Here is an 18836-nt window from a genome sequence, read left to right on the forward strand (position 1 = left end):
TCTTTTTTTTTTTTTTTTTTTTTTTGAGAGAGCAAGCACGTGAGTGGGTGAGAGGGGCAGAGGGAGAGAGAGAATCTTAAGCAGGCGTCATGCTCGGTGTGGAGCCCAGTGCGGGCCTATGTCCCACAATCCTGGCATCATGACCTGAGCTGAAGTCAGCAGTTAGAAACTCAGCTGACAATCACGTAGGCGCCCTGGAGAACTCTTACATGAATACCCCATATCACCTTAACTGCTGCAAAACCTAGGAACACTTGAGGAAGCCTTGTGTATTTGCTCTTTCAGCTTCCCCTCTCAGGTTTTATAGATGTTAAAAAACCATTAGGTTAATTAACAAAAGAACGAGGAAAGGCAAAGGAGAGAGCTGAGGGACTGACTGGTCTCGGCAAGGTGGAAAATTTTATCTTATTGCTAAGTAGACCCCATGGTCCTCATGGAGCTCAGTGCAGGGCTTGAACTCATGATCCTGAGATTGAAACCTGAGCTGAGATTGAGAGTTGGACGTTTAACTGACTGAGCCATCCACACACCCCCAAGGTGGAAAATTTTAAATAGTTTTTAAGAAAGAAGGCGAATAAAGCAAATACCATTTGGAGCAAAACAAAGGAAAAAGAAAGGGAAGAATCACAGACTCAATCCATCAGAATGGAAAGCTTTAGATGGTTATTAAGAAATGGGATGGGGGTGCCTGGCTGGCTCAGTAGAAAGAGTGTGCAATTCTTGATCTCAGGATTGTGAGTTTGAGCCCCATGTTGGGTGTAGAAATTAGTTAAATAAATCTTTAAAAAAGTGGGATTAATAAAACAGACAACTGATGGGGTTAAAACAAAGTTTTTAGTACAATACTACCTAAAGTCCTAAAGGGACATCTTTCTGGTCTCCCCAACATTTAAGGGCCCCAAACAAGTCTTTTCTGTTTTCCCCAGTTTGGAGAAATTTAAAAATCTGAATGCAGAGATTATAGTGAGTAATGTGACCAGCAATTGCTTGGGGCATTGGTTAGATAGATTAAATTGACAAAGGGTCAGGGTCCTTTGGCTTAACCCCTGGGCAAGACCCAACGCCTTTTGCACAAGAGTAAAATGATCAGGAGGTGGGGAAGAAAAGTTCCCAGGATACCTTGATACGGGAACTTCTTGTACTGTGGTACCAAATACCAAAACCCATTGATAAAGCCTTGATGCTGTTGAGAGAACAAAACCATGCAAGGGTTGATAGGATTATGGAAGTTGGGAAGTTTAAACAAGGCTTTTTGTAAAGAAGTTGTGTCTCCTTTACCTGAATGTTTTATGGGAATGAGTTATTTCTGGCTTGGGAAACACTTTTCCTAGTATTGTAAAACCAAAACCCATTAATAAGGTCCTAACGGAGACTATAGGTAGGAATGTCAGGTAAAAGTTTGTGAGAGAATTGATTGGTGTGTTTGAACAGGCTTTTTCCTGATTGTATTAGGGAGATATGCCTGGCAGATGTTTCTTCTATCTATTACTGTAAAACAAGTCGTGTAAATCCACCCTTCAATATTAATTTGGATATGTTAAATGGGAGCCAGTAAGATTGCCCAAGGCCACACAATGTAGAATAGAAGTTGAAGTGCTGGTATGGGCAAATTCTCTGTGTATAGTGTTTTGTAGTGTACCATAGACTGGGGCTTATGGCAAAAGCCTGTGAGTGCCTCCCAGCAGTGACTTACTGGACTTTGGACTAGAAAATTCACACTTTAAGGGCAATTATTGGCTTACCATTGGACAGCAATTGAAACAGCCACTGTGACTAGAAGTCATAAAAATAATCTTGAAAACTGAAATACTCATGATGTCTTGCATAATGTTGGGTAAACACTTCAGTAGGTAAGGCAGTGCCCAGAAGAGTTCTGTAACAAAATGGAAATGCAAGGAGGAGATACTCAAGAGTAGGGAGCCTCTTTCCCCTAGGACTGATTGTGGAACTGTGTGAGGAGCTGCTGGATTTTATTGTCACTTGGGCAAGTGTCCTATAAGCTTATAACTGACCAACAAAGAGCTGCTTGGTTTGTGGGTGGCATTTCCAAGGTGAACAGACACCATCCTGTTTGGAAGGCCACCACTCTGATTGGAAAAGGTAAAGACAAATTAGCTTGGTGGGCTGAATTGCATCCTGTTTTCTTAGCAGTAATGGAAAAATTGAACAGTGGCAAAAGCCCCTATGTTTGGGTTTTTACTGACAGGCAGTAGCCAAAGGCTTGGTCATATGGCTAGGCAGAAGAACAATAGAAACCTGGCCTCTTAAAGGACTGCCCATATGGGGCACAGCCTTCTGGAAATCGCTGTGGGAATTTGAAGCGTGCATTAAAGTAGGACATGTCGATGCTCATCAGAAGAACCCTCTTTCAGGTTTGTAAGGCGACTGGAATCAACAAGCAAATATCCCTGTGCGCTAGCTTGAGGTGACCACCTGGGGCCATGACATAAGTGGATATGGGATATGCAGTAATGCAAAGACAAATGAATCTAGACCTAATCCCCTTGTACCTTCTGAGGCACAAAATGCCGGTAAGAACTTTATACCTGCAAGCACAATAGAGACTGTTAGATGGCTAGGTGGCAGATTTCCTGTTGGGAAGGCCTTGAATATAGCCAGAAAATGAGACTGATGCTGTAACCCAGGAGTAGAACAGACTCTGGACTGGGCTTGGCTTCTCTGACAGTAGATGCAAATGCTCACGATACTATAAAAGAACAGGAACAGAAGATAATTGTAACAGTTTGGATGGCTAACCATGATTTATTCAGACCGAGGAATGCACAACCCATAATGTCCAACAAATGGGCAGAGAGAGATCCTTTTCAGAGTACTACTTTAATAGAGAATTGAATGGTCGGTTAAAACATTGGTTGTTTAAAATGGGAGATAAAGACCTGAACGTATGGCTTACATAAGTTCCTGAGATTGTGCTTTCGCTCAACATGAGGTAGGGCTGATGGAGCGGCACCACTGGATCGAGTCCTCTTTTTCTGGTAGATCTGAAGGGATGAGAGGGTGGTGAAGGATGCCAGGATGAGTATGCAGTTCTTACCGACAGAGGAGTGTCCTCGTGTAATGTCTCTACTTTTCCTTTCTTCCTCACATCACCTCAGCTTTTTTCTTTTGTGCATGATACACTGGTCATAGGACCAGTGTTACAGATACAAAGTTCTGAAAATAAGTGATAATTCCTAAGCAAGAAACTGTATTCTTAAACTTGGGTTAGAATTCCTAAGGGCCTGGTAGGGTGGGTTGTGCCTTCGCCTCATCTGGCAAAATTGAGGTTAACGGTGAATGCCACTATATTGCTTGGTGGTAAAAATAGCCCAATGGTTCTACATCTGTGTAACCTTTCATAACTGAATGCGTGGACTGAGGGGGAGGTACCTGCTAGAATATTATTGCTCTTGGCAATCTAGATCAGCACTGTAGCTGAACCTCATGTCCCTTCCAAAGGTAGAAGAGTTTGAGTATAAATGGAGAGAAGGGGCAGTAGTATCTGAGGGTGAAGGAATGAATCAGTGGATTGTATAATGAGGAAAATCCAATGTTAACACCTCAGAAGGGGCTCAGAGTGAGAGACAATATCATCTCTTAGCTCAGTTATACCAGATGCCTGAAAGGGTGAAACTGTGTTTGCCTAACACCACTGCTGCTTTTGTTACCTGACAAAATTGGAAGCTTGCAAGCCAGAGTGGCCTTGCCTGGAAAGCATTTTCATATGATAATGATGTTGGACTAGTGCAATTATTAATGACTAAACGGGATTCTAATGTGTCTCAATCTTTTGAGATGTATATCTTTTTGCTTGTAAGGTGGTCTGTGGCCAGAGACCAAGGTGGGCTGTGAAATAATAGAAAATATATATATATTGGTCTCTCACTCTGGTTGGTGGCACAGAGCTCCTGAAAACCTTTCCTAAGTGATGAGAGCACTGGGAGAATCTTGTGTTCTAATACGTGGTCTTTGACCCTGATTCTGGACACAGAGCTCGTTAATCCCTTAGAATTTCCTGGGTGATATGAGTATCTTTTGATCGAGAGGCAGCTCTTGGTGGGCTCTTGGATAGCTTCAGTATGGGTTATCCCCCATACTGAAGACCAAGAAGCCATGATTAGAAGCTTGGAACTTTCAGCCCCACTCCCATTCTCCTAGAAAGGAAGAAGGGCTAGAGGTTGAGTTAATAATTGGTGATACCCATGTGATGAATATTCCATAAAAATTCTAAAAGTATGAGCTTTGAAGAGCTTCTAGGGTGGTGAACATATATATCTATGTGCCGGGAGGGTGCCAGACCTCAGCTCCACAGGGACAGAAGCTCCTGCACCAGACCGACCCTTCCGGATCTCACCCTATGGATCTCTTTATCTGGCTGTTAATCTGTGTTCTTTACTACATTCTGTATTGTATAATAAATCAGTAAACCTGCTTCCTTGAGTTCTGTAAGCTGTTCTAGCAGATGGTTGTATCCAAAGATGGGATCATGGGAGCCTTGGATTTGTAGTCAAACTGGATAGAAGTTATGGGGATCTACTACTTGTACTTAGAGTTTGTATCTGTGATATTTTCACCACACTTCTTACAGAGAAGTAAGATTGGCTGTGGGGTTGAAGTGGGGGGCAGTCTTGTGGGACTGAACTTTTGTAGGGTCTTCTCTAACTCCCATGAATGTCAGAACTGAATTGTGGGACATCCAGTTGGTGTTGGAAAATTGGTTGGTGTGGGGAAAAAAATCCTACATCTGGTGTCAGGAGTATTGTGTGTGTGACAAAGAGAGAATGGAGTTTTTCTGAGACAGAAACCTATTTAGATACTGTCTTTATGCTTCTCTATATCAGAAACTCTTAAAAAAAAAAACTCTTTCAAATTTTATTTGGTTAATATAAAATTTGACTGGATTGTCCATGGGTGCTCAGCTCTGTATTACATTGTTCCGATTTTACACACACACACACACACACACACACACACACACACACTGGAGGACCAGATGTATTAGTCAACTTCTGTTTTGCCAAGTGACACCATTAGAACCCCTTTCCTGTGGGTGCCTGGGTGGCTCAGTCAGCTGAGCATCTGACTCTTGATTTCGGCTCAGGTCATGATCTCACAGTTGTGAGATCAAGCTCCGCATTGGGCTCTGTACTGGGCGTGAAGCCTGATTAAAGATTCCCTCTCCCTGTCCCTTGCCCCTCACCCTTCGCCCTTGACCTCCCCCTCTGCCCTTCCCCTGCTCGTGGGTGCACAGTCTCAAAAAAAAAACAAAAAAACAAAAAAAAACCCCCAAAAAACAACAAAGTACAAAAAAAAAATCCTCCTCTCCTCCAGTTATTTGTTGTCATGGTCATTTCATGACAGCCCCCCAAAATTAGGGATCACATAATTTTAGAAATAAGGACAAGTCTGTACATTAAAGAAAAATGGAAAACAAGGTTATGGAAAACTTGTAACCTTGTCCTTACAGTTTTCATTTCACTGTGGACTGGTAAAAACTTTTATCATGTATTAGGGAATTAGGGAATCACTGCTGTATTAGATTAATGAGTTTTCATACGTATTTAGTTAATTATAGTTTCTTTCTTGTCTCTTCTGTTCTCATTATAGCAACTTTAAGATTTGTGTGTGGGGCGCCTGGGTGGCTCAGTTGGTTGAGCATCCGACTTCAGCTCAGGTCGTGATCTCAGTTCGCGAGTCGAGCCCTACATTGGGCTCACTGCTGTCAGTGCAGATCCAGCTTCAAATCCTCTGTTCCCCCCCCCCCCCGACCCCCCCCCAGTTGCACTGGTGTCAGTGCTCTCTCTCTCTCTCTCTCTCTCTCAAAAATAAATAAACGTTAAAAAAAAAAAAAGATTTGTTTGCATTTGTTCTTTGAGAATAGTTGTGAATTGATGAGTTCTTTAGCATACAAAGAGGACATTAACTTATGTAGAATAATTCTAGGAAGTCCAAATTTACACAAAGGTCAGTGTCTTGCTGTTAAGTGACATTGGCAAAATGTTTTCACTGTTAGTTAACAGGTGGAGCCATCCTTTATCCCTTCAAAGGTCCTGAGCTCACTATCAGTAACTTGTGTGATGTCAAGGAAAAACTGCATAGCTTTGTCTGTACTTCATACTTCCTTTCTAAAGGGGCAGGTAATCTGTAATATGCTTCTGTTCTGCATTTATAGTGATACTGGTAAGGATTAAGATACTCTTTGGAAAACATTTTTAGGTTTTAGAAAGTGATATGTTAGGGGAGTTGATTTGAGGGCCTCCTAAGCTCATTTCAGATGTACATATGTTTTCTGAAAATGAACTATCAACCTTCCATTGTATGTTATGAAGAAAACTATGAGAGGCAGGACCATAACTTTGACGTAACTTGATACTCTTTGGTTGTATAATCTAGCTGAAATGTGAAAAGAACTTTAATTGCTTTAAACCACAAGGTGGTAAACCGAAAATGAGTCCTTTTAAAAAGTACAGATGTGATTTCCTTTCTTCTGAGGTCCTTCATTTACCTCATTTATTACAATCATCCATTATTTTCCACTTCCTCCATCCATTTTGTTGTGTCCATGATACTTTTCACCATACTATTTTTTTCTTAATTTTTTAATGTTTATTTCTGAGAGAGAGAGAGAGAGAGAGAGAGAGAGAGTGAGTGAGCAAGCAAGCAGGGGAGGGGCAGAGATAGGGAGACACAGAATCTGAAGCAGGCTGCAGGCTCTGAGCTGTCATACAGAGACTGATGCAGGGCTCCAACCCCATACTGTGAGATCATGACCTGAGCCAAAGTCAGACTCTCAACTGACTGAGCCACCCAGGCGCCCCTCACCATACTTCTTACACAGAGGTCATGAAACTGAGCTTGCAGTGGTTTAATTTTTTTTTTTTTAATGTTTATTTATTTTTGGGAGAGAGACAGAATGTAAGTGGGGGAGAATCCAAACTAGGCTCCAGGCTCTGAGCTGTCAGCACAGAGCCCGACATGGGGCTTGAGATCACAACCTGAGCCGAAATGGGATGCCTGACCGAGGCACCCAGGCGCCCCGCCTGCAGTGGTTTAAGAAGCCTGGTTTGCTCTGATCAAACCCAGATAGAACTTCCTTCTCTTGGCCTCTAGGCTTCCGTAGGTCAGAAATCAGAGGAAACTCTTTTTGCTGTGGATAATATCACTCTGTTCCAAGTCTACACTTTGGAGTAAAGAACTGGAAAGATTCCCTACCCCATCATTCCCCTTATCTGTCACATTCTCACCACAACTAGTGTCTGCCAGGAGACCATCACCACCAGTCTCATTATGCCCTTGATTCTTGTTTACACCAGTCTCCACAATCTCAGGACCTTCAGGTTATCTCTCCTCTCCCAGAGACAGCCCCAACTCCCTTGGCCCTCTTTTTGCCTTTAGCAGGCATCATCTTCTGACATGCTACATATTTTACTTTGTCTTCTTTTCAGTAGATTGTAAATATTATGAGGGTGTGGATTTTTGTTCGTTGCTGTAGATGAACAGTGATCAGCAGTAGTAGGTACTCAAAAACATTTGTTGAAGGAATGTAGTAAGTAATTGAATTAAAGTGTGTGATTTTGCCCTCTGAGGAGGTAGATCAGGATAAATTCAAAGCAGTCTACTCATTTGCTTCTCTAGTCTTTTATATATCTTATTAGATGATTTCTTTTTAAGGCATCTCATTTTCTATAGGAAACATTGTGAATGAATCAGGGTATTAGCTAATTATTTGTATTTTAACATCATCTTTTTTTTTCTTTCTTTCTTTTCTTTTCTTTTTTTTTTTTTTTTACCAAAAGAGAAAAATTCTAAATATAGGCACATTAAGTTACTACTGACTGTAGCTCCCATCCTACTCTGTCTGAGGTGTTTTGTGTAAGTGTACTAAAATTCAGAAAAACTTTTTCCATGCACAAATAATTTTTGTTTTTATAGGACTTTGTAGCATCTATTAGATATTTACTAAATATTAATGAATAATCAGTAGCACATAGAGTGTCATGGTTTACAGCTGTGGTTTGAGGAGTTTTTAATAGCCTGTACAACCTCATTCCTACCTGTACAGCAGCCATCTGTTTCTAGAGTTGGGGTACTTCAAAAGGCATTTTGTCTTTCACATGCCCTGTCTTTCTAGGCGCTAGGAGAAACACCAGTTTTATTCTTCAAAAGAAACAGACCTGCTGGAAAATTCCTAAAGTACGTTTTGGGGGGATGGGAATATACTACTATAGTGTTTCCAGAATCAAGTATATATTGTCCTTGGCTTGCATACTACTGTTATAATGAATTGTTTGACTTCCAGAAATCATTTCAAAGCTTATACAATATGCTTTTCTTTCATTGTACTAAAGATTTAACATATTTCATTTTTATCTTGGTCTGTCTGGGGAAGTGGCAAACAGATGTGATCCCATGAAATCTTTTGCGATCTTCAAGGCATTTTTATTAGTTCAGAAGATACCCAAGTGAGAAAGCCTACAATGAGAGAACCTTATGTCTGAACTAATGTATATCTGATACAGATCATTTAGGACTGGTTGTTAACACAGGTCTACCCTGAATTATCTTGATATTTTACATTGAGCCCAGCATAATTTAAACTTGTTTTGGCACTATGAAAGTGCCTGTCCTTTTTTTTTTTTTAAACATTTATTATTTAGAGACAGACACAGAGCAAGCATGAGCATGGGAGGGGCAGAGAGAGGGGGAGACACAGAATCCAAAGCAGGCTCCAGGCTCTGTGCTGTCAGCACAGAGCCCGATGCAGGACTCAAACTCACAAACCACGAGATCACGACCTGAGCCGAAGTCGGACACTTAACCGACTGAGCCGCCCAGGTCCCCCTGAAAGTGCCTGTCTTAACACACTTTATCTAGCATTGATTATTATTAAAAGTTTTGTTTTTGATAACTTGGTAGGGGGAAAGTGGTATTGCTTTAATTAGTTTTCTTTGTGTAGTCTGTTTCTCTTAATTAACTTGGCCTCCAGTGCTTGCCTTGCCCTGAGTGGCACTTAATTTTAGATGTCAGAACCACTTGGAAAGAAGAGTGATAGCGTGCTTAGTAAACCCCTAAGGATTTTTACCTTCAACCTTTGCCCTTTCAGATAAGATCTTGCTGGGCATGGAAACAATAGTTAAGGGATTTACTTCTTTACTGCAAAAAGGAAAGAAACCTAGGGTCATTAGCTTTGCTATGGGCTCTCGTACCCCAGCCCAAATCCCAGTCCTCCCCAGTGAAATTATGTAGCCAAGGATTATCCAAGAATTAACTAATATTTCTTGCTGCATGTAACTACAAATTGATTTTGAAAATCCTGGTTTGGGTGGGGGTGGGGCACCTGGATGGCTTAGTCTGTTGAACATCTGGCTCTTGGTTTTGGCTCAGGACATCATCTCACGATTCATGAGTTGAGCCCAGCATTGAGTTTGGGCTCTGCCCTGATGGTGCAAAACCTGCTTGGGATTCTCTCTCTTTCTCTCTCTCTCTGTCTCTCCTGCTTGTGCTCATGCGTGTGTGCTCTCTCCAAATAAGTGAATAAATTTAAAATCTTATTTGGGGTACCTGGCTGGCTCAGTTGGTGGAGCTTGTGACTCTTGATCTTAGGGTTGTAAGTTTGAGCCCCATGTTGGGTGTAGAGATTACCTAAAAGTAAAATCTTGAAAAAAAAAATCTTATTTTAAAAAGCTTACATAGGGGCGTCTGGGTCGCTCATTCAGTTGAGTGTCTGACTCTTGATTTCGGCTCAGGCCATGATCTCAGTTCAGGATCATGGGATTGAGCCCCGCATCAGGCTCAGTGCTGAGCATGGAGCCTCTCTTCCTCTGCCCCCTCCCCCTGGCCCTTCTCCCCTGTTCACGCACGTTCTCGCTTTCTTTCTCGCTCTCTCAAAATAAAAATTTTTTTAAAAGCATACATAAATTATAAAAGGGCATATATACTCATTTTTTAAAAAGCAAAACAAATGTGCAGTCCCTATGAAAATAACACCAGCATTCTTCACAGAGCTAGAACAAACAATTATAAAATTTGTATGGGACCAGAAAAGACCCAAAATAGCCAAAGCAATCCTGAAAAAGAAAACCTGGAGGCATTACAATTCCAGACTTCAGGCTGTATTACAAAGCCGTAATCATCAAAACAGTGTGGTACTGGCACAAAAACAGACACTTATGTCAATGGAACAGAATAGAGAACTCAGAAATAGACCCACAAATGTATAGCCAACTAATCTTTGACAAAGCAGGAAAGAATATCCAGGAAAAAAGAGTCTCTTCAGCAAATGGTGCTGAGAAAACTGGACAGTGACATGCAGAAGAATGAACCTGGACCACTCTCTTACACCATACACAAAAGTAAACTCAATGGATGAAAGACCTAAACGTAAGACAGGAAGCCATCAAAATCCTTAAGGAGAAAGCAGGCAACAACCTCTTTGACCTCAGCTGCAGCAATTTCTTACTTGACATGTCTCTGGAGGCAAGAGAAACAAAAGCAAAAATGAACTATTGGGATTGAGGTAAAATCTTCTGCACAGAGAGGGAAACAGTCAGCAAAACTAAAACGCAACCAATGGGATAGGAGAAGTTATTTGCAAGTGACATATCAAGAAAAGGGCTAGTATCCAAAATCTGTAAAGACCTTATCAAACTAAACACTCAAAAAACAAATAATCCAGTGAGGAAATGGGTGAAAGACATGAATAGACACTTTTCCAAAGAAGACATCCAGATGGCTAACACACACATGAAAAGAAGCTCCACATCACTCATCATCAGGGAAATACAAATCAAAACCACAATGAGATACCACCTCACACTTGTCAGAATGGCTAACATTAACAACTCAGGCAACAACAGATAATGGTAAGGATGCAGAGAAAGAGGATCTCTTTGGCACTGCTGATGGGGATGTAAACTGGAAAACACTGCAGCCACTTTGGAAAACAGTATGGAGGTTCCTCAAAAAGTTAAAAATAGAACTACCCTACAACCCAGAAATTGCACTACTGGGTATTTGTCCAAAGGATACAAAAATGCTGATTTGAAGGGACATATGCACCCCAATGTTTATAGCAGTGCTGTCGACAATAGCCAAAGTATAAAAAGAGCCCAAATGTCCATCGACTGATGACTGGATGAAGAAGATGTGATGTGTGTGTGTGTGTGTGTGTGCGCGCGCGCGCGCGCACGCGTGTCTACACACACACATTGGAATATTACTTGGCAATCAAAAAGAATGAATACTTGCGATTTGCAACAATGTGGTTGGAACTAGAGGGTATATTATGCCAAGCAAAATAAGTCAGAGAAAGACTAATATGACTTCACTCATATGTGGAATTTAAGAAACAAAATAGATGAACATAGGGAAGGGAAGCAAAAATAAGATAAAAACAAGAGGGAGAGAAACCATAAGAGACTCTTAAATATGGAGAACAACCTGAGGGTTGCTGGTGGCGTGTTGGGTGGGGGGGATGGGTTAAATGGGCTAGGGGCATTAAGGAGTACGCTTGTTGGGATTAGCTCTGGGTGATGTGTTAAGTCATGAATCACTAAGTTCTATTCCTGAAATTGTTATTACACTATATGTTAACTAACTTGGATTTCAATTTAAAAAAAAAAAAGCAAAACAAATGTATTAAATAGAAATAAAAGCATCCATAACTTCCTTTACCCCTTTTATCCTTCCTTCCTGTGTTACAAATAGGAATTTATTTTATAGGAATTTCATCTTGATAGTAAATACAATTTAGTGGCATCTGGGTGTCAGTGAGACTTCAAGGTGATCCTGTAAACTCCAAGAGGGATCATATAAACTCCCAAAATGTCTGTTTTGTTCATGTTTGCTTAGCGTGTTGCCTGGCAAATGGTGGGTGTCAAATCTTTGTTGACAGGTTTATTATAGGCTCAAGAAAAGGGAAAGAATTGAAAGAATCTCAACAGAGCATCCTCTGGCCACAGATTTTGGTGTATTAGATTTCTGGATGAGTGCAATCATTCTCAGGGCTGACTGTCACTTGGGGAGCTTTTACAAAATACTGTTACTTGAGCCCCACACCCCAGTGATTCTGATTTGATTGGTCTGGGGTGAGACCCTAGCATCAGTATGTTAGGGTCTTCTCTGATGATGCTGCAGCAGTGGTAGAGAAGTACTGAACCATGGGCAGTTGTTGCTTATTGAATGTTAATTGAGATCTGTGCTTAATTCTTTAGAAGTCCTTTATGCTTTGGAGGACACTTACATTTTAATAGGGAATATTGTCCTGCTTATGTTTTAATATATTAAAAATATTTTGCTTTTCTTAATACACAACATATATAGTCTGCACATGGATATTCAAAGAATCCTGATGCTAGAAAATACATTTCCCTCATCTTTGGTCCATGACATTTTATATGGTACATTTTATGTTTTAAAGGTCCTTAAATACTAATGGAAAACTGGCATTTAGCAGAGAAAACACATCCTATTAAAAGTGTAACAAAAATATTTTTTAAAAAATCTGGAATCTTATGCAGCATTCTTATGCACTATTTTCTTTTCCTTTCCAAAGTAAGTGACTTACCTGGTTTATTCTGTAATATTCCAGTCATCAAAAATGTTAAGATGTTCAGCTCATGCAAATAAAAAATCAATTTAAGTAACTAGATCCCACCTAAATTTTTAATTTTATGTTTGGGACAAAAACCAGAGGAGCAGAATAGTTAATACAAGTTTTACCTTGCTATAAGCCTTTTTTTTTTTTTTTTAAAGTGCGTGCTTTTTTTTTTTTTTTTTTTTTTTTTACCTTTCTCCTTTCCTTGTCCTTCCCCAGTTTTTCCCCCAGAAAGAACTTATGTCATTTTAACAAACAACTGTAGAAATAACTATCAGAATAACTAATGGTGATTAGCAGTTTTAAAGTTAAATCATAAATAGTGCAACATCAGTGAAGTGTGGCATAAATAAATGTGTAACAATACTTCTTAGCTTTGGGTTTCTCTTACATTTTTATTTTTCACACATCTGTTTGCAAAATCACTATTATGTCTTGCTTATATAATCAAAATCTTGTCAGGTTGCTGCAAGAAAAGCATAACCAACCCAGAGCGTCGATATGCTTATTTGAGGAGATACTAGACTTTGTGCCAGGTTAAGCTAGGTGGATGTTAAGGAATGATGGATTACATTAATAATGAAAAACCCAGCCAATGCTTGGCTTTGGTTAGACCTTCCTTTTCTATCAATGATGTAAATGATAAGATAACTTGTTTTAATATCCATTCACTCCTAAAAATCTTTATAACACCAATAATGCATAAATAATCTGATATAAAGATGTGAACCCAGTTATACCCAGAAAATGCTTACTAATGATGATGGAAAATGCGTAGCTTTCTATATATTTTCATGTCTAAGCAACAGCATTTGTTCTTCAATTGCTGAATTATTATTTTATTAGTATGCAATGGTTTTGTGCTGCTTGCTTAAATTTTACCTGCTCACTGGGTTCTGCAGTGGAGTTTAGTGTTTCATAAATCAGTCCAAAAACTTAAGTCTAGTATGTTTGCATTTTCCACTATCTTTCTGAGGTATATTACTGATTAGGAATACAAGAAAACATCTAGTTTTTGTTTTTTTTTTTCCTTTTGTCCAGTTTGTAATTAGCCTAATTTGGTCAATTTAGGGTGTTATTCTGAAAAACATTCTGTAGGAAGAATTCTAATTTCTTAGAAGAGTAACAATTAAAATCTTTCCTAGTTACATTCTTGGTTGAAGATAGATTTTTTTTTTTAAATTATTAATGTTTTTATTTTATTTTTGAGAGAGAGAGCACGTGGGAGAGGGGCAGAGAGAGAGGAAGACACAGAATAAGCGGGTTTAAGGCTCCACACTGTTAGCACAGAGCTTGACTTGGGGCTCAAACTCAACTGTGAGATCATGACCTGAGCCGAAGTCGTACACTTAACTGACTGAGCCACCCAGGCACCGCGGTTGAAGATAGATTTTGTGAGTTTAATTTTAGACAATATTTTCCCATAGTAAACTGTTAAAGCATATAAAGTGGAAAAATAACAGTTCCTTTGTCCCACCTAAGGAAAACCCACTGTCAACTGTTTCTTGGGTATACTTCTCAAAGTTCTACGCATATATATATCTTTTTTCTTTTTTTTTTAAATGTGTCCACATATGTATGCACACACATGAAGGAAGCCATATAGTGTACCATGCATAAATAAATGTGTTATTGCTGCAGAAATAACTGTTGTATGGAACTTTCATAAGTTATTTTAGTGATCCCATTTTGATAAATATTTAGGTTTCTTTTTATTTTATGATTTTGCTTTTCTAATAAGTTCCTGGTAGATATCTCTTCATAATTATGTGTCTATATATAGAATAGATCCAAAGATCACTGGGTTATTGTAAAACATCAAATCTTGTGATATAGGTATGTATTTCAATAACTTGACCAAACCTTTGGTGGACTGCCTTGTTATTGGAATCTTTCTCATAAAATTTGAGTTAGGTGCCTGGGTGGTTCAGTGTCCGACTTTGGCTCAGGTCATGATCTCACGGTTCCTGAGTTCAAACCCCACATCAGGCTCTATGCTGACAGCTCAGATCCTGGAACCTGCTTTGGAATCTGTGTCTCCCTCTCTCTCTGCCCCTCCCCTGCTCATGCTCTCTCTCTCTCTCAAAAATAAACATTTAAAAAAAAGTTTAAAATTGGAGCTCATAAGCAATATTTAGTTTACTACTTTTAAGTTAATGTAGGGGAGTAGTTCCAATTAATTAATTGGCTTGGGAAGTGGATTATATCTGTGTATAAAATACATAAATACTCAGAAAAAGTGATAATGCTGGACCATCCAGTAGTAGCTTACTATATACATGCTCATTTGTCTTCTAAGCATTTTATATATATAATTTTTTTTTTAAATCTGAGCAGTTGGGTGAGTTTGGTACAGTTAAATGTAGAAGAGACTGAAGATTAGACAGGTTGAATGCCTTGCCCAGGGGCCCAGAACTGGGCACATGGAAACTCTGTTCCTAAGTGTAACTGTAGAATTCATATTTCCTGGTTTTTTGTTGTATTCCTTCCAATGGGTGCTTGCTTCGGTAGCACATATACTAAAATTGTATTCCTTCCAGTGAAGCGACATTTTCAGTCATTAAGAATCCAGCAAAAGATAATGGAAGAAAACAAAACATGCCTCTGATTCTTGAAATGAATGCTGCCATCTTCTTACCACCTCCAACTTTTTGGATTCATATACATTATATTACGAATAAGTGATGTAAGTGAAGGATAGACTATTTAATTTGGAATTGCATTATGCTTCATGCTATAATAAAATCTCATTTATGCTAAAGATAATTTACCCAACATCTCTAGCCATCTCTGGTTCAACCAAAAAACCAAAATGCTTCCAGGAAGCATTTCTTCATAAACGGAGCTGCTCAGACTCTCACTCAGATCTCATTTACTCCCATTTCAGATAGTTCTAACATGCATTGGGGTTTCCTACCTATGACAGTTGATTAGAAGCAATGAATTAGAAAAACCACAGGTAGCACCGTTACAGACAAGAAAGCCGACAGTTCCAAGAAGGAATAGCTTTTGGTGTAACGCTGGTAGTAGTAGAAGAAAAACCTACAAGCAGACAGAATTTTAAGAGTTGTTTTGGAATCCTTGTCTTTCGTATACTCCAGGAGTACTCAAGGCCATCAACTTGTTTAAAACCAGTATGGTGATTGATTGTAATGTCAATCCTGAGTATTATTTTTAAAAATAAATTATGCTAGATATACTTTAATCAGCAAGACAGTGATTTCCATTCACAAAAGGGCAAATTTTGCTGGATAAAATCCGTGTGGCATTGTCATACCCAAACTAGTGGATATGATGTATCCTTTTAATTTCAGTGAAGGGCCCTTTTCACTTTTAAAGCATTGTTGTTGCTGAAGTTCACAGCATAGCCTATTAGTGCTGCAGATTCTCAAAAACAAAAAAGATTGATGATGACTCAGAAGTGTACACATGTGACTGGGCAGAAGAGAACCTGTGCATCTCTGATGCTGCAGGATTTTTTTGCAATTGCCTTGCAGACCTTAATTTCCTCCTCAGAGCATTGTGATTGCTCTGTACATTCTATAAATTATTTACACCCTGATGGTACTAAACGACTACATTAATGGCACCTCTGGCTCCACATGATATCAAGAACTTTAATAATTCATCACTTATTACAGCTACATCCCTGTAAATTGGCATGAGTGGGAGCTGAGTTGACAACATTGAGATAAGGCCTTCTGTGAGACCTTTACTCTCCAAACATCGTATCCATAAATATTCAGATATTAGTGGTGTTTAAAAATAAAGGAAAGATAATTGGCTATTACAAAGCTAGACTCTTTAGGTTATATTTATCAAGCATTAGATTACTTCAGGTTCATCTTAGGGATATTCAAAGTGAAAATTTTTGAAAGATACTTCTTCATTTCAGGACTACCACTTTAAAAAAAAAAAGCCTAACACTAGCATTAGCTTATTATCCAGACTAAATGGAATTAATGATTGGCCACTGGGAATGATGATGAGAAACTTTAAAAAATCATTCAAATTCATAATCTAGGAGTTTTATATCTGATAATAGAAGTCTTTCAATTTTAGTCTTCAGCTGTTTTGGAGTACTTTATTATTTTTTTTAATTTTTAAAAAGCATTTATTTTTGAGACAGAGACAGAGCTTGAGTGGGGGAGGGCAGAGAGAGAGAGGGAGACACAGAATCCGAAGCAGGGTCCAGGCTCTGAGCTGTCAGCACAGAGCCCGACCTGGGGCTCGAACCCATGAACCGTGAGATCATGACCTGAGCTGAAGTTGGACACATAACCACCTGAACCACCCAAGCGCCCCTGGAGTACTTTACAAAAAGAAATAGGAAAGGCATGGTTATGGAAAGCATGTGTCTATGCATTCCCATATTCACATGTCATGATTAAATTCCAGAGTGAAATTTAGGTATAAAAGAATTTGCCCATTTCCAGGGAAGAGGGGGAAGGGTTAAGTTGATGTTAAATCTATCTTTAGTTCTCCAGTGACTGCACCTGAGTACTATCAATGTTGCTTTCAAAAAAGACAAAAAGGTTGCTAAAGTTGACAGCTTGTAACCCTAGCATTTAGCACAGTGCCTGGCACATGGTACCCGATGAGCAGATCAATCCATATAATTCTAGTCAGACAGCTGGTATTTTGATAACTTAAAGTTATACTGATTCACACTATAGTAGTCCCCCTCCCCCCTTATTCATGGGAGATACATTCCAAGACCCCCAGTGGTTGCCTGAAACCATGGATAGCACTGAACCCTATATATATTACCATGTTTTTTCTTACACATACACACCTATGGTAAAATTTATAAATTAGGCACAGTAAGGCATTAACAGCAATAATAACAAAACAGTTATAACAATATACTATAATAAGAGTTAAATGAATGCAGTCTCTCTCAAAACACTGTGCTGTACTCACCCTTCTTATGATGCTGTGGGATGATAAAATGCCTGCATGATGAAATGAAGTGAGGTGAACGATGCAGGCATTTGCAGCATAGTGTTAGGATCATCTGCTTCCAGATCCTGGGTGACTGTGAACACCTGAAGTCACAAAAAGCCACACCGTGGATAAGGGGGTTGGGGGAACTACTGTAGTTGTTTTCAATGCTAGCACTATTTTAGGAGTGTATTGTAGTTCACTGTTAGTGTTTTTAAACTTCCACCTAATGTGGATTTGTCACAGAAGGGGTCCACAGAGCCTCATTATGGGGTTCTGACCTCTGAGGCATATATTCTTTTTTTTTATCCATAATCAAAACTTTATTGAAAAACTGACACCAAAATAGGATATCACTAGTGTATATCTCACAGAATTAAAACACTATTTTGGTAGATTAACTGGAAATACTGAACTGATTAGGCTTTTGGCGATATAACACAAGTTCCGGAGGTTTTGTGGATCATTAGTGTTGCTTTCTTCTAAATGAACACCCTTCTGTGAGTCTGGCCTTTCCTCCTGTTGGCTGGCACAACACAGTTGAACAGCCTACACAAAGAACCACGGTCTGAACATGGCTCAGACATCCATAAAATAGGAGTTTGGGTTTTGAATTAGCTGTTTCTTTTTTCTTTTCCTCCATTGAGGGCCAGTGTTGTAAATCTCTAGCCAAAGAAAGGCATATTAATCCTTTTGCGGGCCCAGGCAATCTGTTCTGCAAGGCAACACCCCTAGCGAGCGCCATGCCAGTGCACTTGTGGCATCTGAGGTGTATATTCTTAAGATAGCATTGTCCTCTAGGGAGGCTCCAGAGTATTTCAGGTATCCTTTGGATTCTATCAAAAAGCCTTTAGAGGTTGGGGCACCTGGGTGGCCCAGTCGGTTGACTGATCGACTTTGGCTCAGATCATGATCTCACGGTTGGGTTTGAGCCCCGCATCAGGCTCTGTGCTGGCAGCTCGGAGCCTAAAGACTGCTTTGAATTCTGTCTCTCCCTTTCTCTCTGCCCCTCCCTGTCTCGTGCTCGCTCTCTCTCTCTCTCAAAAACAAATAAAACATTAAAAAAAAAATTTAAAAGCCTTTAGAAGTTCTTCAAAGAGATAGAGAAAATTAATCTTTCCCCCATTAGAGACACTGGACAGTTTTCACTGATACTTAATACAAAATAGTTTATGCCATCTGTAAGTTGGGTTAACTCGATTGCTTTAGATTTTTTAAATTATGGTTTCCTTTAAAAGCGATTATCTGGTTGTCATTGACTTCGATGAGAGAACTGCAGGAGATGAATACAGTCAAG

At 39.5% G+C, this 18836-nt stretch overlaps 1 protein-coding gene across 6 annotated transcripts in view; it reads left to right on the forward strand.

Annotated features, from left to right (window-relative positions):
* LRIG2 (leucine rich repeats and immunoglobulin like domains 2) overlaps nt 1-18836 on the forward strand; it is a 162877-nt gene that overhangs the window by 109993 nt on the left and 34048 nt on the right. Inside the window, exon 1 of one of the 6 annotated variants that reach the window (XM_042998218.1) lies at nt 15029-15281. The exons of the other annotated variants lie outside the window; for them this stretch is intronic. Coding sequence (XP_042854152.1) covers nt 15280-15281 — 2 coding nt within the window. The 5' untranslated portion in view covers nt 15029-15279. Of the gene's footprint in view, nt 1-15028; nt 15282-18836 lie in introns of those variants that run through there. 6 annotated transcript variants of the gene reach the window in all.

Source organism: Panthera tigris, chromosome C1 (assembly GCF_018350195.1).
Source record: "Panthera tigris isolate Pti1 chromosome C1, P.tigris_Pti1_mat1.1, whole genome shotgun sequence".
Classification (NCBI taxonomy): Eukaryota; Metazoa; Chordata; class Mammalia; order Carnivora; family Felidae; genus Panthera; species Panthera tigris.